Below are 25,513 nucleotides of genomic sequence, written 5' to 3' on the forward strand. Positions count from 1 at the left end.
AGGCCGGGAGCTGGGATGGAGATTACTTGCAGTGGGGACGGGCAGGGATGGGTTAGATTTCTGTCCCTGTGCAACTCTGTCCCCAAATTCTGTTTGCCGCCTCTTTATGACAAAGATAAGAACATGCTTAATTACTCCGGAGATCCACTTCAGCAATCCTCACTTCCTTAGCGTCCCTCCGGACCGGACCAGGATTGGACTGATGGGTTGTGCTCGCCTACCACCAGGTGGAGACTGAGAAAAAACTCTGACTCTAGAGAGCCAATAGGAGCCCTGGCCATGTGACCTTAGCCTCAGTATTTTCTCAGTCTCCCAGCAGGTAGGAAGTGAGCCCTTTAGTCTCTCTCTTTCTCTTTTAGAGGTTAATAAGAACAACAATGCTACTTCTACTCCCATTTTGAATCCTTATTTGTGAAGAAAAGAGAGAGAGCCAAAAATATGTAAATCAAACAAAACTATAGGTGACCAAAAAAAAAAAAAGCCAACATGAATGACAGAGCAGAAGTCAAGAAAACAAATACAGAATTTTTCTTAGGTTCTCTAAATGTGTTTCTACCCAATAGTACAGTAGTCTTTTACTGTCCTTTTATGGCAGTGTTTTTCTGTAAATTGACCTTTAGTTTGCCAGCTTTGACCCCTGCATTTTGCTCTTATTTGGGTGTTGTCCTACTCGAAACATTTCCTGTTAATAAGCTTTAGCTGGCTAGTGCAGCAGATGCTCTGGTACTGTTCACTGCATCCAGGCATATGTCAACATTTTTCACAGTACATGTGGGAGTCGTATTTTTGGCAGCTGATACAAAAGAAGCTATAGCATTATTTTTTTGTATGTATGTTATTAGCAATAGTAAAGCTTTCAGATAAATATTTTTGTCAGAGTACTCAGCAGACCTAGGGCGGGTTACTCTGGATAGCGTGTTTCACCTTTCAGGATTGCTTGGGAGATTTTTGTCTAAAGCAGAGGCTAGAAGGAAGGATTTATTTCTTTTATTCCATGATTTCACCTCTGAATAAAGCATCCCTTATTTCTGGTAGCAAAAGCGAGAATGCTCTCAAATGCTTTATTCTCCCTAAATATCACTTCCCATACCCCCAAAAAATAATCACCTTGAAAGATTCCCTTTAATTCCATTTTCTTTTAGGTCTCAGCATGACCCCAAAGTTACATTTTCATGACATTTTAGCAGGACTCCAGCAGCCATGAGGATGAATAAGGAGACAGGATAGATGTCATGCAAGGTTCCGCTTTAGGAGTTATGGACCAAGAAAGGGATCCTGGGAGTCATCGTGGATAGGACGTTGAAATCTTCAGCTCAATGTGCTGCAGCGGTTAAGAAGGTGAACAGAATATTGAGTATTAATAGAAAAGGGATGGAAAACATGCATGAAGATGTTATAATGCCGTTATATCTCTCCATGGTGCGACCGCACCTGGAGTATTGTGTTCAGTTCTGGTCGCCTCATCTCAAAAAGATATTAAGGAATTGGAGAAGGTACAGATGTGGGCAGAGGGAGATCTAAATTTGTAGGCCATAGTGAGAAATGTTATCTGCAGAAACATGCAGTTAGTGTTAAGAAGGGGAATGACTTGATCAAAACAGTTGATCAAGTTGGCATTGTGTTATGATTTAATAGTGTGGATTGCACCAACTGGAGACATTTTGAGTGAGGAAAGAAGACCGAGGTAGAGGGAGTTACAGTAGTTAAGGTGTAAGAATGAGAGGATGGAGAAGAGTGGCTGGCAAGAAAGGGCAGACAGAGCGGACTCTATGGAGAGCGAAAAAAGACAATTGGAGGGCTGTATCTATGGTTTGAACATGAGGTGCGTGTCAAAGGTGACACCCAGCATTTTAACAAAATCTTTGAAGGGGAGTGGAGTACCATTAAGCGAGGGGAGGGGGAGAGGAGGACATGTTACTAGAGCAAGGGAAAAATATAGATTAACATTTAGCAGTGTGAGATGCAGAGGTTTTGCGCGAGCCAAGCAGATACGTTGGAGAGTCATTTAAACAATGAATAAAAGAGGGTCAGTGGTCTTCCAGAATATCTGAATATCATCTGCCTAGCAGAATGGGGTGCAGATGTGATTTTGAATGATTATGAGCAAAGGTGCAAGGAAAATATTGAAGAGGGCAGGTGAGAGGATAGAGCCTTGAGGAACCCCTGAGCGGACAAGGAGTGGGGACATGGAGGAGTGAGTCAGAGAGGTAGCTAGAGAAAAACCATGTGTAGATAGTACGCAAAGTACTGATCGAGCGAAGCCGATGTAGGTGTGTGATCCACAAGATTGAAGGCCGAAGACAGATCAAGGGAAACCAGGATGACTGATGAATGTTGATCAAGGGAGGTACAGATAAGATCAGAGAGAGCAAGGAGAAGAGTTTCAGTGCTATGATGTGCATGGAAACCAGCTTGGTAGGGATTTGGAACATTGCTAAACTTAAGGTGGTCAGCCAGTTGAGAATGGATGAGTTTCTCGTAAAGAAGAGAAGGTTGGATATAGGGTAAAAGCTAGTAGGGAGGGAAGAGTCTAGATGGGTTTTTTTAAGGGGTGGACAAGGGCATGTTTCCATAAAGAATGGACCACTCCCTCGGAAAGGGAAAGATGTTCCTCACCTCTTACCCTTGATCACAAAAGCTTGTGAGAAGCGCTTAGTGAGGGAAGGCAGGCCAGGAATCATCTTTGGAGGAGGAAGGGTTAAGGGCGGAAATGGTCTTTAGCAGGGAATGAGGGATAGGCAAATTTAAAAGACCAAGATGAAGAGGCACAAGGGGGGAGGGTGGTGGTAAGTCTGGAGGGGGAGGGCAGGGAGAAGAGATGCACAAAGCAAGTCAGTCTTGTCTGCCATGAGGTGGCCAAGGTGTCGAGTAGAAGCAAGGCAGGATCGGTGAAATAGATGCTGGAGCAATAGAATTTGAAAAGCCAAAAGAATTTTGGCCGGATGAGAGGACGAAATTCACTTGTTAAGGAAATCAGTCTTAGCATGGCAAATGGCTTGCTGGTATTCATAGTAGCACAAGCAGAAGAGCACAAGGCTGTCAGGAGAGCGAGATCAGTGCCACTTCATACAGCAGAACAGGGAGCAAAGGAGACGCAGAGAGGGAGACTACCAAGAGTAAGAGTGGGGGCGGGGGGGGGCAAAAAGAGAAGGGCATGGTGGTCAATAAGAGGTCGGGGCTCTGTTGAGCAAAGAGACCTAATTGTTTATAGAAAGGGAACTGGAAAGTGGTGAGTGCTGCCACAGCAGAGGCAATGCAGGAAATAGTGTCATGAAGGGGGAAAGAGAAGGAGCAGGAGGAATGGGGAAAGGGAGCTGAAACATGAGCACGTGATCTGACCAGGAGACAGGAAAAGATTGCAGTGAAGAGGGTATGATGGTGAGTGATGTGGTTGTGAGTACAAGATCCAGGGTATTGCCAGCTTTGAGTAGGGAAGGTGATATGCTGGGAGAGGAAAGAGGAGCAGAGGTCCGAAGGCAGGAGATTGAAGTCACCAAGAAGGAGGAGACTGTGGAGCATTCTGAGATGAATGTGCAGTTTTCGTCCATAGAGGATGACAAAGGAGAAGGGTGGTGGTAGAGTAAAGCAATATAAGTGGCTGGAGGGGGAAGCTAAGTGAGGCAGCAGGGCTTTAGTGATCAAAAGAGGCTTGACGGTACAAGAGGTGATCTGCAGAGTAGAGCAGAAAAAGGAAGCAACTCTACCCCCTCTAAGAACTGGATGAGGAAGGTGAATGGAAAAGTAGCCTGGTGGACAGGCATCAAGAGCTGCAGAGTCACTTGGTTGAAAACTTGTCTCTGTCAGAAGATCCTGAAGGTGGGAAGAAAGAAGATCAGAGACAAGAGGAGAGCCCAGTTAGCGCACATTAAGCAAATTGACCTTGAGGGAAGGATAAGAAGGCAAGTAGGCTGGCAATGTGTTGGACAGGGGGACGGGAAGGAGATAGCGAAACAGAGGATGCAGACATGATGGGGGAAAGGACCTGGAACGAAGGAGGAACGGGATTGTTGAAACAGGAGAAGAGGGGATAATAGCTGGGGCCATGGCGTTCTGGAGTGAAGATGAGGACCAGATGGGAGAAAGGCAATAAAGCAGAGAAAGAAAAGCGTAACAAGGCAGACTGAAGGTATCGTGACATCACCTTATGGCAGGCACAGAGGTAGGGGAAGAACCACAAGTAGTGTGCAGTATATGATTGACCCCCTTGTTTCAAAGGATTTTTTTTCAATTCTCATTTTGTTGCAATGCTTTTGTCTTTCCTGCTTATTTCCAGGTTGTTCCTGTGCAGTCATGTCTCTCTTCTGCCTAGATAAAACACTTTACAGTTCTGTTTTTAGTTCCTGGATAAACCTTTGTCCTTTGTTTATAGGATCTATGATCCAAGGTCCAATTTCACAAACAGAAAGAAAAACACATAATAAGCAAGGGCAGTAACTTCCATGTTGCTTGGCGTGTTCAGTAGCAGTAGTCTGATGGAATTTGACTCCACCTTCCATTTCTTATTTCAGAATTGGTAAAGACCATTGTGTTGGTAATTCTGATTTGCCTTTTCACTGCTTTCTACCAGTGCTAGGAGGCATAGAGCCGGATTCAAATAGAAACAAAGTTTTGTTGTTGTTGGGGGGGGGGGGGGGGCTTGTTCTTCTTGTCCTGGTTTTAAGTTTTTGGTTTTTTTTCTGATTACCGTAAATTGCTCATATATTGAGATGTGTTAGTGAAGTTGGCTGAGTGCTAAGTGGAGGCTTAATGTTGTTCCATAAAACACTGGAATTGAGAATGAAGCTATTATACTACATTGTTTTTCCTGGGTGTTCACCATTGTTTTCTAGTTGTGTGTACTGCCTTTCAGTGTGTGCAGCAAGGTAGTTTACAATAAGCTAGTAAACCATTTGTTCGAAAATGTGTATTAGACTAACACAGTAGCATTCACTCCCAGTCCTCAATGGCCACCAATGGGGTCAGGTTTTCAGAATGTCCTTAATGAATATGCATCCAATACATTTGTATACGATGGAGGTAATATGCACTGAAATCTGTCTAATTCGTTAAGGGTATCCTAAAATCCTGACCTGTTGGGGACCCTCAAGGACTAGGAGTGGATATCAGGGATTAACGCTTTAATTTTGGCGGTAACTCAAACCGGTCTGGTTTTCAGGTGAACCAAAATGGCAAAATGTCTTTGTTATTACACTGAGGACTTGATTGCCTCTTCTCATTCTAAGGCGGGGGGGGGGGGGGGGGGGGGGGGGGGAGGGGAAGCTTAATGAATTTGACCTTGCATGTATCCAAACTACTCTTATCATGAAAATCAAATGTGAGAACCAAGGGTTAATGTAAGTACATGAAAGTTGGGGAAAAGCTAAGTTGTGGCCACCAGAACACCTCACTGTGATGACCTGATGAACAAATGAGAAATGGGTGAAGCAGCAACACCATAGTGCAGAACAGCCTCGTTAATTTTCCATTTTAACCTGTTCTATTTACAGGTGATTTCTTTATTGTCGATTTCTCTGACCATATTTTGATGCATTTGTAGTACGGCTGAGGGATTTTCTTTTTTATAATTTAATACTATGCAGCTTACCACACTAAAGAGTAACTTTCAAACTCATTTTCATTGCTTAAGCAGTGGTGTCACCACCAAATTGCTTGCCCAGTACGCAGTTGAACGTATGAGTGGTGCAGCTTCTGTGTGTGTTGGCTTTTACCTGCAGCAAGTGATGACATTCCCAGGAGGGTGGGGCTTCTCTTTGCATAACAGTAGTGTGTGTGTACTTTTGACTGATACTGGGCAGTGAGTTCCTTGTTCGTTTCTGATTTATAAAGCAACATTTGTGCATACTTTTTGTTAAAGTAGATTGTTCTGCTGATTTTCAAATGTAAGTGTTGGTATTAAAGTATAAATGGTAGCAAATGTATGGGAAAAATGCAAAGGAATTGTAAGCCAAGTTCAAAATAAGGAAGGTCGGGGAACTTTTGCTCTCTTGGTAAGTTGAGTGGAAACCAGGCTCCAAGCTAGGGCCTACAGTGATCCAGATTGCTGATGTACAGTTAGTTGCCTTTCAGATGGGGAAAGCCTCTGAGGTGTGAGATCCGGGAGTCAAAACTTTCTGCCTACAGTTTTTGAATGTAAAAGATAGCCCACAGTGCCTTTTGCACAAGATCTTGCATGAATAATTTTTTCCCCTTTTAGAAGCTGCAGGAAAAGAAATCTTTGGGAAGAAAGCTGTTCAATTTCAAAATTAAGCAGGTAGCTCAATTACAGCCTTTATTACTGATTTTGGTTTCTCGTTACTGGAGATGGAAGTCTGATCCTAAGTAATCAGTTTCACCATTGAAAAAGAAGTTAACCCTTACCTGCTAGAATCTTAAGACTTGCTGGGAGTATCTGAATGATGGTGAAGGTAAAAAGTGCCTTCCAGCTTGTCATCTTGCCTTATAACATCCATGCTAAACTTCCTTACTTGAAATTGAATCACTTTAAAAACTTACCTATTCTCCCTTGCGTTTCTGGAGGGATTTTGAGGCAAGGTTGCCTTGGCTCAGAGATAATGTTGTCTCTCTTGATCTCCTCTCTTCAGTTGCTTATTGATATTGTAGTTCTTTTCATTTTTTAATTGTTTTTAAGTTTGTGAGCCACTCTGTTTGCCTGATGGAAAGCATTCTTAAACCTTTGTTTCTTAAAAAAATATTGCCAACATATAAGAAGGGGTGAGGAGATCTCAGATTGGACCTTAATATCTTCTGCCCTTTGGGGTGTTCTATATTTACATGCAGCTGTTGAGCCCCATCCTTTCCAAAGTGGGAATTTTTTTTATATAGACTGTATAGTGATTACATGCAGCTGGTGTTACTAGTTGTACTCTCCTAAAGATACAGTTTCCTTTCTTCATTGTTAAATTTTAGTAGCGAATGATTGACTGGCTCAAAGAAATGACTTATCTTAATACTTGAAAAACTGTGGGAAATCCAAGGTTATATCAGTTTGCTCCCTTTCCTCAGAAAACAGAAGACCAGACTCTAAATGATGAGCTCTGCAACATGGAGATAGTTTATAACAATAACAAAAAAGGTTCATAGTAAGTGAGTTACTTTCACAGCTCCTTTTAAAATAGATTACATTATTTTCTGCCTAGGAATGGTCCTGAAAGCAAATGGGCAGGCGATCTATAAAATCCAATGTAGGTAGCAAAACAGCAGATGGTTGATAGGAAAAAAATCCAGATTTATTCACCGCATAAATACACGACACGGCCATGTTTCGCCCTCTCAAGGGCTATGTCAGGGACTGATAACTGTTAATAGACATATAAAAAGCAAGTTAGTATAAATCATAAATATAAATACATAAATAATTAAAACTATAAACTACAGACTTTAGCCAAAATGTATAGACAACTTAATTTAACCTACCAGAGACCTGCAGTTAAATAAAGAGGTGAAATAACATACATATCCATGAAGTATATTCCATTTGTGTCACCTAATAGTTAAAAATTAGGGGCAAAAAAGAACTCCCACATTAGAAACCATTTTAACAGCAGAACTGGCTAAGATTTCATCTATTAGCTCAAAGTGAAAGTAGTAATTGTTTTTAACTTTTATGGGGTTTGTTTTTTGCTGTTTTTAAGTAGTGTGTGGGCTGGGACAGTGGCAAAACCTGGTTTTTTTTTATTTGTTTTGTTTTTTCTAAATCATTTTTACATCGAGCCACGCTTTTATTAAGGCTCTGTTTACTAAGTCGCACAAGTGTTTTTAGCACTCGCTAAATGCTAGAGTCGCCCATATGTTCCTATGAGCAATTTAGTGTTTAGCACATGCTAATCATTTGCATGCTAAAAATACTAACATATCCTTAGTGCTGCTTAGTAAACAGGGCCCTAAGTGAGGCATTCCATAAGTGATTTTATTCACTTGTTCGGTGACTTCTTAGAGAATTTTTGCACATAATTTTAAGCAGAGCAGTGACCCCCACACAAGCAGCTCAGAGTAAGCACCAGCACAGCTGTGGCAGATTCACCAAGAGCTGCTGCTACATTGAGAGATATGTGTTCTCTACTTTCTCTTTAAGCCAATAGATGAAATCTTAGCCAGTTTTGCTGTTGAAACGATTTCTAATATGGGATTGCTTTTTACATGTCTTTATTATTAATTCTTATTTGCTCCTGGTTTTTAACCATTCTCTTGGGTATGTGAGTATTTTATTTCACCTCTTTTTATTGAGTTATATGTTTCTTGTAGGTTAAATTTGTTTTTAAGTTGTATAGATGTTTTGGCTAAAAGCTGTGATTTCTGGTTTTAATTTATTTGTTTTATTTGTATTTGCTTTTTTTATTTATCTATTAACCGTTCTTATCAGCCCTGACACGGCCCTTGTGAGGGTGAAACATTGTGGTGAATAAAGTTTGGATTTTTTGCTATCGATTTGCTGTTTGTCTAAAAGTGGTTTCAGTTTGGCAGTCCAAGTGCTGTTTCCTGGGATTACATAAATCTACAGTGCGGGTGTTGAAATAAGACATGATGCCAAATTTTGAATAATCATAGTGTTAGTGCTCTGAGCATGTTTCTCCACATTTCAAGGCTCTTCAGTAGCTGCTTTGGTCATTTGTGTTACATTTAAAGTACTATCTCTGATCTTTCTGGTAGTCCATGGTGAAGATTTGAAGAAAACCTACATGCCAGCTCATCCCCTCCTCTTTTCTGGCAAGACTCTTATTTGACTTGCCATAAGTGGCTGAGACCATGTTGGCAAGGATACAGGCCAAGACCTTTTGTGTAACTGGACCAACTATGTGGAAAGCTTAGCTGTAGAATCTAAAAGGAGATCTGATTTTTGCCCTGAAATCTTGGTGTTCACTGAAGCATTTGCATGTTAGTATTGCTGTGGTTTATCTTCATGTCTGTATGTGGGTTTCAGTTATTTCAGTGTTTGCTTTTGTTCTTGCATTGCCTTTTGTGTACCATTTTTTATTTTTATCTTAAGAACATAAGCATTGTCATACTGGAACAGACAAAAGGTTCATCAAGCCCAGTATCCTGTTTCCATGCGTGGTCAATGTAGGTCACAAGTACCTGGCAAGATCCCAGAACAGTAAAACAGATTTTATTCTGCTTATCCTAGAATATGCAGTGGATTTTCCCAAGTCCATCTTAATAATGATTTATGGTCTTTTCTTTTAGGAAATTAGCCAAACCTTTTTTTTAACCCTGCTAAGCTAACTGCTTTACTACATTCTCTGGCAATGAATTCTAGGGTTTAATTACTTGTTGAGTGAAAAAATATTTTCTCCGATTCATTTTAAATTTACTGTTTAGTAACTTCTTTGTGTGCTCCCTAGTCCTAGTATTTTTGGAAAGAGTAAACAAGCTATTCACATCTACCTGTTCCACTTCACTCGTTATTTTATGTACTTCTATCATCTCTTCCCTCAGCCATCTCTTCTCCAAGCTGAAGAGGCCTAGCCGCTTTAGCCTTTCCTGATAGGACAGTCATCCCATTCCCTTTATCATTTTTGTCGTCCTTCTCTGTACCTTTTCTGATTCCACTATATCTTTTTTGAGATGGTGTGACCAGAACTACACACAGTATTTGAGGTGTGGTTGCACCATGGAGCGATACAAAGGCATTATAACAGACTCAGTTTTGTTTTCTTTTCCTTTCCTAATAATTCTTAACATTCTATTTTCTTTCTTAGCCGCTGCTGCACACTGAGCAGAGGGTCTCATCAACGATAACACCTAGATCCTCTTCCTGGGCAGTGACTGTCATTTGGATGCCCAGTCTCATAAGATCCTCCTTTCGATTTAACAACTTTAAATAACTTTGTCATCAAAGTTCACCACCAAGTGTGGCAGTTTATATTTTTGTAATTCTGCATGTGTTATACTGTACCAGCTCTGTATATTAATTGAATCTCTTTAGGGGTCCTTTTTATTAAGCTATGTTAAGCATTAACACACAGTTAACACAGCAAAAATAGTTTTAGCATGTAGTAAATATTTTTCTGACCAGGTCGTGTAAGGGGAACAATGGGCATTTCTTCACTAACCAGTTAGCACATCTACATTACTGCATTCAGACTAGTTAGCGCACAGTTGGTGTGGCCCTTAACTGCTTCTTAAATGGGTGGTGGTAAGTGCTCCCATGGTAACTTTTAGTGCACAGCCATATATTGAAAACATTGAAAATTGTTCTTTCCCGCATGTTAAGGCTATTTTTACTGTGGCCATGACAGACCAATGTAAGGACGTGCTAAGTCCATTTCTTATTACAGCTTGATAAAAGGGCCCCTTAAGCATTACAAAAAGTTACTTATTTGGATAGAAATAAATGTGCTGGAAGGGTGGACAAGTTTTAGTGGGTATGCTGCCCTTTTTGGATAAATATATCCAACTAACTTTATCCTTCACTTTTCCAAAGTATTAAACATTCCCTCTCCTGTTCGTTTTTTTTTTTCCTCCAACCCTATGGAATAACCTTTGTGTAATGAATTCCTTTATGTTACTATTTATTAAATGTTCATCTAGGGTCAGGTGTATAGAGCTTTTTTCCCTCCCCCCTCCCCCCCCCCCACCCCCCCCCCAGTATACATAGGCATAAAGTGTCCTTATGAGCAGAAGTGTACATCATTCATATAATAATCATTCAATTCTCTAAACAACAGCAAAAAAGAAATCTTTCAAAACTGGAGATTTATGGCTTGCTTTACTTACCACATACTTATATCGGAAGTAGCTAATCATTTGAGCTACAAAGTCTTATGGACTTTTCTTAGTATAAATCGGAAAATAGGTTAGTAGTTGAATTTTAGGTTCATTTTCAAAAAGACAACGCCCATCTTTCGACACAAATCGGAAGATGGGCGTCCTCCTCACAGGGTCGCCCAAATCGGTATAATCGAAAGCCGATTTTGGGCGTCCCCAATTGCTTTCCGTCACAGGGACGACCAAAGTTCAAGGGGGTGTGTCGGAGGCGTAGCGAAGGCGGGACTTGGGTGTGCCTAACACATGGATGTCATCAACCCATAATGGAAAAAAAAAGGGTGTCCCTGACAAGCACTTGAACGACTTTACTTGGTCCTGTTTTTCTTACGACCAAGGCACAAAAAGGTGCCCGAACTGACCAGATGACCACTGGAGAGAATCAGGGATGACCTCCCCTTACTCCCCCAGTGGTCACTAACCCCCTCCCACCCTCAAAAAAAAAAAAATATTTAAAAATATTTTTTGCCAGTCTCAAATGTCATACTCGGGTCCATCACAGCAGTGTGCAGGTCCTTGGAGCAGTTTTAGTGGGTGCAGTGCACTTCAGGCAGGCAGACCCAGGCCCATCCCCCCCTACCTTTTACACTTCTGGTGGTAAATGTGAGCCCTCCAAAACCCACTGTACCCACATCTAGGTGCCCCCCTTCACCCGTAAGGGCTATTGTAGTGGTGTACAGTTGTGGGTATTGTGTTTTGGGGAGCTCAGCACACAAGGTAAGGGAGCTATGTACTGGGAGCAATTTCTGAAGTCTGCTGCAGTGTACATAAGCACAGCCATACTGGGAAAGACCAAGGGTCCATCAAGCCCAGCATCCTGTCTCCGACAGCGGCCAATCCAGGCTTCAAGAACCCAGCAACCCCCCCCCCCCCCCCCCAAAAAAAAAAAAAAAAAAAAATTAATAATGTTCAATGGACTTTTCCCTCAGGAATCTGACCAAACCCCCTTTAAATTCCGTAAGGCCACCTGCTGTCACTACATTCTCCGGCAACGAGTTCCAGAGTCTAACTACACGCTGAGTAAAGAAAAACTTTCTCCTATTTGTTTTAAATCTACCATATTCTAGCTTCATCTTGTGTCCCCTGGTTTTGTTGTTTGAAAGTGTAAACAAACGCTTCACATCTGTCCGCTCTACTCCGCTTGTTATCTTGTAGACTTCTATCATATCACCCCTCAGCCGCCTTTCCTCCAAGCTGAAGAGCCCTAACCTTCTCAGCCTTTCCTCATAGGGAAGTCGTTCCATTCCCTTTATCATTTTTGTCGCCCTTCTCTGCACCTTTTCTAATTCCTTTATATCTTTTTTGAGATGCGGTGACCAGAATTGGACACATTACTCGAGGTGTGGTCGCACCCAGGAGCGATACAACGACATTATAACATCCTTGTGTTTGTTTTCCATCCCTTTCTTAATAATATTCAACATTCTGTGCGCTCTCTTAGCCGCCGCAGCACACTGGGCAGACGTTTTTAATGTCTTATCAATGATGACTCCCAGATTTAGATCCGTAACTTCATTTTATTTCTTTATATTTCTTATATTGTACAATATCAAAGCTGCCCAGTGTGACTTAAAGAACAACGAGCATAAAAACCTCACTCAACAATCGTCCTTCCCATTCCAAACCAAGGCCTTTCTCCAAAAAGATAGATGCCTAAAAAAACACTTCTCACAAAGACCTATTTCCCAGCCATCTTCCATATTTACTACTACATAGGAAACAGCCATGATTTTACCTTTTCCCTGAAGGTCATTCATTAGGGCTTCAATTCTTAGGTATTTAACAAAAATAAATAAATTTAGTATTTTCCAGCTAAGTATTCTTGTTGATACAAAAATACTGGTGTTTCATTCCACAGGTCACTGCTGGTTACCTCTTCCGGTGGATTTGAATATCTACATTGTCATTAGCATAGAAAATATACAGAAACTAAGTGGAGGATATAAGACAAACTAGGGGAGGGTTGAAAGAGTATTAGAGGAAGTGGTATTTTTCCACTGTTTAATAAAATATGTATTTTTTAATTCTTGCATCGAGTGTTTTATCAATCAAAACCTAAAATCAGAGGCCCTCCATATAATCAAACCTCTGGTAAATTTCTACCAACATAAAGTTCCACATTACTGGACCTGCTACAATGAACGCCCTAGCTCTGTTTCTTACCTTACTTAACCTTATTCCAACAATAGCATGCTGATGATCTCAACGACTTCTTTTGTTGATATAATATGAATATATGTTAGTATTGGTATGCCTGTTGCAACATCAGTGCTCTGACCACAATTTGGCTGTGGTTGGCTTGTACTATTGCTGAAACTCATAACAGATGAGGATCTGTGCCATCATGCACAAATCTCTGATACAAACTTTCATCCAAGCAGTCTGCACCAATCCTGTGCTTCTGCCAGCAGATTGCCTGAACAATACAAAATCATTTCTCCAAAATTCTTTATAAGATGCACATTACAGCTTTCTAATGCAAGATATTTACTAGTCTGGGACAAAAAATATACAGTAGGAAGGGTTAGCTGGAAAGACCGAGATTAACGAGGATTGCTGACATGTTTAAATATTTACCCTTTTGATTAGTTCCTAGTTATTTTTGTTTTAATCCATTTTAGCAAGACTTTTTTTTTTTTCCCCTCTTCAACATTGAAACAACTTTACAATGTACAAAGGAAGTTGGATGTCCCATGATGTAATTGCAGATCATGGTAGTTCTCGTTCTAAATGGTGGGCAATCTATTGTTCAGTAATAATGGGTTGGTTGTGTTTATTTCAAGCTGAATATCGTCATATTGCAGGACATCAAAGTGGTTTACAGAAGATGAAATCAACCTGTACCGAAAATGGTTTTCAAGGATGTCGATGTGAAAGAACTGAAAGAAATCTCTGTGAACCTGGAAGATGTACTGAGCCAAATCGACAAGTTAGAGTGATAAATCACTTGGAACAGATGGCATACACCCAAGGATATTGAAAGAACTTGGACATGAAATTTCAGGTCTGCTCTTAGTAATCTATAATCTGTCATTAAATTCGTCTGGAGTGCCTGAAGATTGGAGGGTAGCCAATGTAATGCCGATTTTTTAAAAGGGTTCCGGGCTGATCGGGAAATTACAAACTGGTAAGCCTGACTTCAGTGCCAAGCAAAAATAGTGGAAACTATTAGAATAAAATTACGGAATACGTAGACAAATATGGTTTAATGGGACAGAGTCAGCATGGGTTCAGCCAAGGGAAGTCTTGCTTCACCAATTTGCTTCATTTTTTTGAAGGCATAAATAAACGTGGATATGAGGCAGTGTACGCAAAAAGTCCATGCATATTCACTGGGGATATCCTGAAAAACTGACTAGCAAGGGATACCCAGGACTGGACTTGGGGAAACACTGATGTAGTGTACCTAGACTTTCAGAAAGCTTTTTACAAAGTTCCTCATGAGAGACTCCTGAGAAAATTAAAAAGTCACGGAATAAGAGGCAATGGCCTTCTGTCGATTAGGAGTTGGTTATTTGACAGAAAACAAGAGGGTAGGACGGTGAATAGTAGAGTACCTCAGGGATCTGTACTAGGACCGGTGGTATTTAACATATTTATAAATGATCTGGACTTCGGAACAATGAGGTGGTTAACTTTGCAGATGACACAAAACTATTCAAGGTTGTCAAAATACATGCGGATTGTGAAATATTGCAGGAGGGAAACTGGAAGACTGAGCATCCAAAATGGCAAATGAAATTAAATGTGGACAAATGCAAAGTGATGCACATTTGGAAGAATAATTCGAATCATAGTCACCTGATACTAGGGTCCACCCTTAGGAGTCAGCACTCAAGAAAAAGATCTAGGTGTCATTGTAGACAATGCTCTGAAATCCTCTGTCCAGTTTGTGGCAGCAGCCAAAAAAGCAAACAGGATGCTAGGAATTGTTAGGAAAGGGATGCAAAATAAGACCAAGAATATTATACATCTGTTTCGCTCCATGGTGCGACCTCACCTTGAGTATTGTGTTCAGTTCTAGTCACCGTATCTCAAAAAAGATGATATAATGAAATTACAAAAGATCTAAAGAAAAGGGTGACCAAAATGATAAAGGGGATGGAACTCCTCCCTTATGAGGAAAGTCTAAAGAGGTTAGGGCTCTTCAGCTTGGAAAAGGAAACTGAGGGGGCATATGATTGAGGTCTACAGAATCCTGGGTAGGGTAGAATGGTTAATATTGAATAGATTTTTCACTCTTTCAAAAGTACAAGGACCAGGGGACACTCAATGAAATTACACGGAAATACTTTTAAAACAAATAGGAGGAAATATTTTTTCACTCAAAGAATAGTGAAGGGAAGGGGGGCGGGACTTGATGTACTGCCTTTCTGTGGTTACAATCAAAGCGGTTTGCATATTATATATAGGTATTTATTTTGTACATAGGGCATTGGAAGGTTGTGATTTGCCCAGACTTACAAGGAGTTATAGTGGGACTCTAACCCAGTTTACCAGGATCAAAGCCCACTGCACTAACCACTAGGCTACTACTCAATTCCAAATTTAATCAATCCTCCACTCAAATTCCTTCTTAAGCTATGGATCTCATTGACGGAGGATGTGGTAACGGCGGTTAGCATATCTGGGTTTAAAAAAAGATTTTGACACGTTCCTGGAGGAAAAGCCATAGTCCTGTTGTTGAGATGGACTATGAGGGAAGTAACTGCATGTCCTGGAATTGGTAGCATGGAATGTTGCTACTAATTGGCAAATTTGAATGCTAGTTCAAATTTTGTAGTCCTGTTTTTTTTTTGTTTTTATTGCTGTATATTGAATGACCCTTCCCCCCCCCCCTCAAAAGCAACATAGTTGTTTTGCACCTTATATGTTTCCCTCACCCCTCCCCACACCAGCGCTCTCTCTCTCCCCCCTACCCTACTCCAGGGTTCTCCTTCTTTCCCAGCAAGGCTGGCTGACCTGGTTCATTCGCTCCTCCCCCCTTCCTCACCCTTGGCACTGTCTCTCTCTTGCCTCCCCTTTCCTTCTCTTCTGGTCTCCTACAGCTTTTTTGGTCCCTCTTGTACACCATCTTTCTGGTGCTTCAGCTCCCCCAGCAACCACAGCTGTTTAGCAGCAGCTCAGTTGTTGCCTCGAGCATAAGTCCATCCATTGCTGGAGTGCATATGCAGACATCCACTTGAAGGGAAGGGAAATGGGACTTGATATACCACCTTTCTCTGGTATTTTGCAACTACATTCAAAGCGGTTTACATATATACAGGTACTTATTTTGTACCTGGGGCAATGGAAGGTTAAGTGACTTGCCCACAGTCACAAGGAGCTGCAGTGGGAATCGAACCCAGTTCCCCAAGATCAAAGTCCGCTGCACTAACCACTAGGCTACTGAAAACGACAAATGCCACTTCCCCCACTGCTATTAAATAGATATTAATTTTTTTAAACATGGTAGTATTGCTTTGTTTTTAAAATAAATCTAAAGGTCTTATAAAAATTTTGTTGCCAAAAAAAGTTCAATTTTTTAATCAATATGTATATTACCATTCTTCCCCCCCCCCCCCCCCCCCCCCCATGAGTTCTCTTCAAAAATTACTCACATCGTGGATTTCTAGTAGCTTTGAGTATAGAAGACTGGCTTAAAATAAAACAAAAGGAAGTATATCATACAAAGAATGGTTGATTTGGTTAAACTGCCATGGGACATTGTGGAAGGAGCAGAAGGAAAATAACATAAGTGGTCTCACAGAGACAGTGGTCTAAGAGATAGCGAGTCTAACTTTAATAAAACATGAGTTAAAATAAACATTAGCACACCTTTTTTTATTCATTCGAAAAAAATATGTTAATGACATGTTGAGTTACAAAAAGAAACAACTTGCTAATGAAAAAGTACTAAAAATGGGCATAAGGTAAAGGGAGGTGATACCCCCTTTTTTAAAGTGGCACAACTGCTAAGAAAATTTTTCCCCTTGTCAAACTGCTACATTGTCACTTATTGGTTAGGAAAATGTGTCCATAAAAACCTCTGGTATGACTGGTAAAACTCTGCTTGGAATAAACTCCCTGAGCCCATACGCCAGGCCCCCTCCCTGCCCATCTTCAAATCCTTGCTCAAAGCCCACCTCTTCAATATCGCCTTCGGCACCTAACCACTACACCTCTATTCAGGAAATCTTGACTGCCCCAACTTGACATTTCGTCCTTTAGATTGTAAGCTCCTTCGAGCAGGGACTGGCCTTCTTTGTTAACCTGTACAGCGCTGCATAACCCTAGTAGCGCTCTAGAAATGTTAGTAGTAGTAGTACTTTTTCTTCATGTTTTTTTAACACACCTGGAGAGAACAATAAAACCAGTTTGACACAGGGCATTTTGTTGGGGCTGTATAGCATGGAGTGATCCCTAGCTCTGGGTTTTGCAGGATTTGGATTTAAGAGAAGAGGAAGTTGGCTTTTTTTGGTAGGTTTTGTGACTGTTCTTTCTTCCATGTTTAATCCTGGTGTCTCCCATCCTTGAGCCTTTTGTTTCTGTTCTCATATAAATCAACTATATGAAAATGTCTTGTGCACTTTTGTTCTTTAGGTTCCTGAAAGGGTAGAGGTGTGTATGTGACTGGTGTGAAGATATGAAGCATACCAGAGGGTGGTGAATATGTCCGACATCTAAGTAGTGAGAGAGGCTACACTGGCTTGGTGAGTCAGTGTAATTAGGGAGGAAGAGGTGGGCATGCATGAGAGGAGAAGATAAAAATAGGGAGTTAAGAGGAGTGGTGAGGAAGCATGAGTAGGTATGTAGGCAGAGAGCAGTAGGCTCAGGAATCATTTGGTGAGGAGGTAAGTTGAATGGAAAGAAGTAGAGGGTGAGTAGGCGGGGAGCTGGGAATAGTAGCCAAGGAGGTAAGAACCCACAACAGCAGAGCAGGAGTAATAAGCTGATGAAAGCCAACGGTAGGCAGCAGGAGGATAAGAAGCACATATGAATCTGCAAGTACTGCACTGTGTGCTGTTCAGGATGAAGTCAGCAGAGATGTCTACAACAGTCAAGAGGAAATTTATGTCAGTGAAGAGCAGCAACCTGACAGTGGGGAACAGAACTACCTTACAGACATGACACTCAAAAGGTTGTGAAGAAAAAGCTGGCAGGATTAAGAGGTTGAAGTGATTTGGGAGAAGGCACACTGTGCATCCTAGAACTTAAGCAATTGAGATAACTGATCAGAACTTCTGGTTGTCATTAGAGGCCTCTTGACACTGTTGAGAGGCCTCTAATGTAATGGTAGAAGCTGCTGAGTATGTGATAACCATACGAATGGGTTAATGGCATAGCATCTCTGTTGGGTTCAGATCAAAACTTTGACTAGGCCAATTCAAAGCTTTAATTTTGTTTCTCCTCAGCCGTTCAGGCAACTTGCTTTTGTGTTTTGGACCATTATCTTGCTGCATAACCCAGTTACACTTCAGCCAACGGACAGATGACCAGACATTTTTCTTAAGAAGTTTTCATACTTTGCAGAATTCATGGAAAACTGTCTTGAAGCAAGCACCAAAGCATCCCCATTCCATCACACCACTACCACCACCATGTTTGACTGTTGATACGATGATCTTACTGTAGAATATTGGTAATTTGCTTTACACCAGTTAGAAAACAAGGTAGCTTTGTCAACCCAGGAGTGATATAACCATAAGCAATGAGAAGATCTATTAAAAGTTAAAATTTCCTCATATACAAGTTTGTCTGTATCTTTGCATCATGTCCTTAATCATTACCAGCATGATCACTTGATGATGGTTTGAACCTGGGCAGTCTGATCCTTCCTCCCCCCCCCCCCCCCCCCCCCCCATCTTCAGTGCCCCTGACTTTCTCATCCTTTTATATTTTGATTATGTAGTTTCATTAACCCTCACGTAATCGAATAACAAAAGTTGCAGTAAATCCATGCGGGTATAAATGGATGCTGTCACAGTGGAATAGCACTAGTAACATATATAACATTGTAGAGTGCTTCTCAACCCAGTCCTCAGGGCACACCCAGACAGGTGTTCAGGATAGCCACGATGAATATACATAAGATAGATTTGCATTCACTGCCTCCTTGGTGTGCAGCTCTATCTTATGCATATTCTTGGTGGATTGGCTAGGTGTGCCCCAAGGACTGGGTTGAGAAACACTGCACTAGGTTAGCACTAGCCACCAGAAACAATGCATTAACTTTACTCCACACCTGATCCAGGTGTTAAATTTGAGACATTTAAAAAAATGCATTAAACCTTCTAGGTTTTAATTCACCTCCCTACATTAGGGAGTGATAGGTAATCATTAACATGTTATTTGCATTGAAATGTGCTAATGGAAAGGTTTAAGCTAAACTTACAGAATATTGTAAGTTATGTGCACATCTCTACCATTTAGGCATGAGGTCTTGTGCCAGCCAAGTTCTCGCACCTGAATTACAAAAACATATGTCACCTGTTAATATTCTAGAGGAACATAGGAGCTACTTTCTTGTATAGGATATACACACTGATGCAGAATTACCTACAGGGTGGTTACTTTTCAAATTCAGTTTCCAGGCTATTAATGAATGCAGGGAATTTTGCCTTAGAACTATAATTGAGATGAAAAGATCACCAAAATCTGCAAACAATGTCTCACAACAATCTTGTGTTTTCTGTGCATTAGTATGAAATATTTCAGTTTGATATTAAATGTTTCCTTTTTTCTTCTAGGTGGTTGCGAAGATGAATATGTTCAAGATGAGCCTTGGAATGCATTTATAAAGGAAAACATGTGCAGTCCACATGGGTACAGCTACAGCACAAAACATGTCATAGAAGCAGAATTTTTGATACGAGATTTCCATATCTTGGCAACAAATTATATTGCTTCAATTAAATTCTCTGTATTGGGACTCTCCTCAGATTTGCTGCTTTTGCAAAATAGCACTGATGTAACTGAAGACTAAGCCTTACCCAGGTTGTTTTTGTGCACTGAATCAAATTGAAATCAAAATTTCACCTTTTTTTTTTATTTAATATTTGTATTACTTCATGAAGGCTGAACAAGAATAAGCTGAAATCATGGATAGCAGCAATGAAGTGCTCCCTAAGCTGGATGATAATTTTGTTATAAATAAAATTAACAGTTTAAAAGTTGAGCCAGATGATAGTGAATCTAATCGCACTTTGGATGGAATGGAAATAAAGAATGAGCAGGAGGACTGCAAACATACTGACAGCAGTGATGAGCAAGGAGAAGACAAGGAGCAAAACTGTATTAATACCTCTAACAAATATTTATCCACAGAAAATGAAGATGATTATGGAGCCCTGTTTTCACAGTACACAAGTACTCTTTATGATGTAGCAATGGAAGCTGTGACACAAAGCCTTCTCTCAAACAGAAACATTAGCAATCGAAAAAAGTCCCCAGCATGGAATCATTTTTTTATATCCCCTAGAGACAGTACAAAAGCAATATGTATGTACTGTATGAAAGAATTCAGCAGGGGGAAAAATGAAAAAGACCTTAGTACAAGCTGCCTCATGAGACATGTGAGGAGGGCACACCCTACAGTGCTCATTCAGGAAAATGGAAGTATGCCAGGGATATCCTATTCTTCCCCTACACTGTTGCTGCCTCCACAACCTGCAGATGGTGGGGATTTAACTACTGTGTTATCGCCCATAAAACCTAAGAAATCTGCTTCAAAAATACCCTCTCCAGATCAGATATTGGAGGAATCTGTTTCTTTAGTTTCTTCAGAGGAAATTTCATCAGACTTGTCAATTTCTGAGAAATGCAACAAAGATGAAACTACAGTTGTGTCACCTGTCAATCAGTATGATGAAACGGTGGATAATGTAGCAGAGAAAAGTGTTACAGTTCCAAAGAGTTCAGCAGGTTCTAGAAGAAGATCTGCTGTATGGAAACACTTTTATTTGTCTCCTTCAGACAATTCTAAAGCTGTTTGCATCCACTGTATGAATGAATTTAGCAGAGGCAAAAATGGTAAGGACCTGGGAACTAGTTGTTTGATAAGACACATGTGGCGAGCTCATCGTTCCATTGTTTTACAAGAAAATGGAGGTGGTACAAGCATCCCTCCTCCCTATTCTGCTCCTCCAACTTTGTTGCCTTCTTTACTGCCCTCAGATATTGGAGATATGACTTCGGTAACATCGCCTGGAAAAATGATTAAGGAATCAACTTCTGTTTCATCATCTCCAGATAGGATTGGTGAACTGCTCCCTAACCTTCCATCTGGGGAGGTATTAATGGAAGATGTATCAACTGTGCTCTCATCTTCTGAAGATATAGGTGAGGCCTCCATGTCCTCTCCAGAGAAGCAGGCAAAGGGTCCAAGTCCACTACTGTTTGAGTCTAGCACGGTTTTCCAACAAAATAAAAAGATTATGAAGAGACTCAAATCAGAAGTTTGGCACCATTTTTCATTGTCCCCAATGGATAATCTAAAAGCAGAATGCAGATACTGCAACTGTATGATAAGTCGTGGGAAAAGGGGAGATGTTGGTACCAGTTGTTTAATGAGGCATCTGTATAGACGCCACCCAGATGTGATTGGGAATCAGAAGAGCTTTATAGATGCTAGTTTGGCAAATTCCCCTTATGCAACATTAGCTTCTGCAGAGTGTTCTTCAAAAATGGGTGATCTTCCAACAATGGTTACAAATGATAATCAAGTACTGTTTCCTATCAATAGCAAGAAGACCTCAAAACTGTGGAATCATTTTTCAATTTGTTCTGCAGATTCAACTAAGGTAGTATGTATGCACTGTGGACGTACAATAAGTAGAGGGAAAAAACCAACAAATTTAGGCACCAGTTGCCTTCTGCGACATTTGCAACGATTTCATAACAATGTGCTAGAAAATAATGATAGTGGCTCAGAGGCAGTATTATCTTCTGCAGACATACATGTGCCACTGAACTCAGAGTTACTAGGAAGTTTGTCTTTTGATGAAGCCAATGATAAATTTTGTGAGACTCACCCTGTTGCCAAAAAAATCACAAGTCTTGTAGCTGAAATGATTGCACTTGATCTTCAGCCATATTCATTTGTAAATAATGTTGGTTTTAATAGGTTGCTTGAATATTTGAAACCTCAATATTCTTTACCTTCATCCTCCTACTTTTCCAGGACAGCAATTCCAGCAATGTATGAAAATGTAAAGCAATTAATTGTGTCTCATTTGAAAGAAGCTGAAAGTGGTATAGTCCATTTTACATCTGGTGTATGGCTGAGTAACCAAACTCGAGAATATTTGACTCTTACTGCTCACTGGGTGACTTTCGAATCATCATTTCGGCCACAGTGTGAAGATTATCATTGCTCAGCACTTTTACATGTGTCACAGATTGATTGTGACTATAGTGGCATCAGTATTCAAAAGCAGCTTGAATACTTGTGGGAAGCTTGGATAACCTCTGTCGGACTTCAAATTGGCATTACAGTGACTGATAACCACAGTATAGGAAAAACATTAAATGAAGGGGAGCACTCAAGTGTACAATGTTTTGGTCACACTGTAAATCTCATTGTGAATGAGGCAATCAAAAGCCAGAGAATGGTTCAAAATCTACTGAGCATTGCAAGAAAGATCTGTGAAAGAGTTCATCGGTCAGCAAAAGCAAAAGAAAAACTAGCTGAGCTCCAAAAAGAATATGACTTGCCTCAACATCAGCTTATTCAGGATGTTCCATCCAAGTGGAATACATCATTTCATATGCTTGAACGTTTGATAGAACAAAAACGAGCAATTGATGAAATGTCAATTGAATGTGGCTTCAGAGAGCTAATTAGCTGTGATCAGTGGGAAGTAATGCAGTCTGTATGTCATGCTCTGAAACCGTTTGAGGCTGCAAGTCGAGAGATGAGCATGCACATGGCTACTTTAAGCCAAGTAATTCCAATGATTCACATCCTTAATAGGAAAATTGAAATGTTGTTTGAAGAAACAATGGGCATTGATACCATGCTAAAATCTTTGAAAGAAGCCATGGTTAGTAGATTGTCCTCCACACTGCATGATCCAAGGTACATTTTTGCTACCCTTCTTGATCCTCGATATAAAACATCTTTATTCACAGAAGAGGAGGCTGAACAATATAAGCAAGACTTAATCAGGGAACTGGAAATATTGAGTTCTACCTCAGATGATAGGCCTGTTTCTAATGGGTGTGAGACAGGTTCGCCATCTACAAACTCCTTCAGTGTAGAGGATAACATTTGGTCCCTTATGACCCACATGAGAACAACAAACCATCTTAAAGAAAAGATGAGGTTACCTGAAGAAATTGTGCTTGCCTACTTGGAGGAGGAGGTACTTGAGCATAACTGTGATCCACTAGCTTACTGGAACTTAAAGAAATCAACTTGGCCAGTACTTTCAAGACTGGCAGTCAGGCTTCTTGGGTGTCCTCCGAGCATAATTCCTTCAGAAAAACTATTTAATACATCACATGAAAACAGCAACTTCAGCCAGTCAAGGCTAATGATGGAACACTTTGAGAAGCTTATCTTTTTGAAAGTAAACCTCCCCTTAATCTACTTTCAGTATTGAAGCTAAGTAAGAAACTGTCAAACGAAAACCATTGTTGCTTTACTGGATATCATAACTGTATTTGTAACCTGGATTGTTATTGCTCCTGTAGGGGCCATGTATGACATCTAATCAGTGACTAATTACATATTTTTATTTCACTTTTTTGGCTTTAAATATGTCTACATGTGCCTTAGTAGTTCTTCAGGTCAGATATTGTGTATATATATTTTTAAAGCGTTCTCACTAGAAAATAGTCCATCTAGTCAAATTTATTTAAAAGAAATGACTAGGTAGGTTTTAATCTCCACAGTTGTAAATGAAATATGTAAAAAGTACAGTCATTTGTTTTTAATACAATGACAAAAAAAAGATGTAAACAGTTTTATTCTGTAGTTTTTTTATTCAATTGTGTACAAAAAAGTCAGGTACTGTATTTTAGTCAAACATTGCTTTAACTACAACAAAACAGCTGTTGTGTTAGAATATTGAAAGCTGTATGTAGGAGGTGAAGATCAAGCCATCTTTTTTTTCACTCGACCTTAAACTGTAAGACCTAAAAGTCCTTTAATGAGTTAAGATACGGAAAGCGTCATTACTATTGTAGAAGACTTTAGCAGTTTAAAAACAAAAGAGAAAATTGAGAGCTAGTATGTATAGTATGACTAATTTTTTTTTAGTAAACTAGAAATCTAGTATCTTGTTGTTAAGGTTTTGAATTACAGAAGCACTCAGAGTATTTATATGAGATCCCAGGGCTCTTATCGATATCTGTGAATTTCCTGGTGGTTTAATACAGATGGGCAACAAGAAAATAAAAAATGACATATCTACATATTATTAGTACCCACAATATATCCCAGCTCTGAGAATCTGTAATTGATTTCTGTCAGGACCATGCCAAGATATAGTTGCACTGCCATGCACTGGTTTCTAACATTATTCCAGCTGTAAAGGTTATTCCTCAGTAATGTACTTCTCAACTGATGAAAGTTACTCCCCTACCTCTGAAAGAGCCTTAGACTTTCTTTTCTCTGTTTTCCCTCAGGTTTGCTAGCCTTCTCAACAAACAGAGCATTGTTTTATCCTCAGATAGGATTGTGATGAATAGCTGGGATTGTTTTTATTTTTAAGTAATCTGTTCTCCATGTCATCACAGCATAACCTCTTGCAAAGCTCTGTCTTCAAAATGTTTGGTAGTTTTTTTTTTTTTTTTCATGTAATGCTTAGGGAAGGGGTTGTCATTTATTTGCTTGTCACCTTTAGAAAAGTTGTAGTTTTGTTAAAATACTGTACCTAAGTCCTAATCTAATTTTGAATTTACTATGTTTTAGTGTATTTATAAATGGTGAATAACCCAGTTTCTGAAATTAAACATTTTATTTGCAGTTTAGTGTTGATCATATTTACATGTTACCCTCTCCTGCTGCGATGGAGGAATCATTGGCTGACAATACAAATGCAGAGATTGATACCTGCCTCTGCTTTAATCCCTGGTTCCTGCTGAGGTGCCACTTTAAACATTCATTATTTGATAGAAATGGACTGTACTTAATATAGGGGCCCTTTCCCTAAGGTAAAAATCTAAAAGTGCTTACCATAGGGCATCCTGCAGTAATTTGCTTGTTTGCGCACAGTAATTATGCAGTAAAAAAATATATATTTTTTTCTGTTTCTTTTTAGGAGGGAATGTAATATGACTGGAGAGTGAACATAGAAACTTTAACTAGCTAGTTAGTGCACGCACATTATTGTGCACTAATTGGTTAATGCAGGAATGTTTCAATGTTTGTGCTCCATTGTTACACTCCCAAGGACACTCCAATTGTTTCGCGTAATTATGCAAAATGTAATCCATAACCAATCTGTAACAAATTGTATTTCCAATATTTAACTCATATTGTAAGCCACACTGAACCCGCAAAAAGGTGGGAAAATGTGGGATACAAATGCAATAAATAAATAATAACCTTAGAGCCTCTTAAATAGGCAGTAAGTACTTCTGTGTTAGCATTAGCAGATGGTTATCTAAAAATATTAAGATTAGCGTACAGCCAGAAATGTAACCAACAGAAAAAAAAAACCTTCTTAATAGCCACACCAGAAATAGGCTTAGAGTGTGTGAAAGCCCATTTACTTTAGTAAAAGGGCCCTATCGTGATCAATTTGTATAAATATGATCACTACAC

The 25,513-nt window shown here is 40.0% G+C and overlaps 1 protein-coding gene across 5 annotated transcripts in view; it reads left to right on the forward strand.

The window, feature by feature from the left end:
- The window catches only part of ZBED4 (zinc finger BED-type containing 4), a 36,426-nt gene extending 11,714 nt beyond the window's left edge, over nucleotides 1-24,712 (forward strand). For 2 of the 5 annotated variants that reach the window (XM_030215732.1, XM_030215733.1), the window contains exons 2-3: nucleotides 6,194-6,250; nucleotides 19,491-24,712. In XM_030215732.1, the coding sequence (XP_030071592.1) occupies nucleotides 19,842-23,345 (3,504 nt within the window). In that variant the 5' untranslated portion in view covers nucleotides 6,194-6,250; nucleotides 19,491-19,841 and the 3' untranslated portion in view covers nucleotides 23,346-24,712. Of the gene's footprint in view, nucleotides 1-6,193; nucleotides 6,251-7,002; nucleotides 7,080-19,490 lie in introns of all 5 variants that reach the window. The other 3 variants (XM_030215735.1, XM_030215731.1, XM_030215734.1) reach the window with 2 other exon arrangements.
- The last annotated feature ends 801 nt before the right edge of the window (nucleotides 24,713-25,513 follow it).

Source organism: Microcaecilia unicolor, chromosome 10 (assembly GCF_901765095.1).
Source record: "Microcaecilia unicolor chromosome 10, aMicUni1.1, whole genome shotgun sequence".
NCBI classification, from domain to species: domain Eukaryota; kingdom Metazoa; phylum Chordata; class Amphibia; order Gymnophiona; family Siphonopidae; genus Microcaecilia; species Microcaecilia unicolor.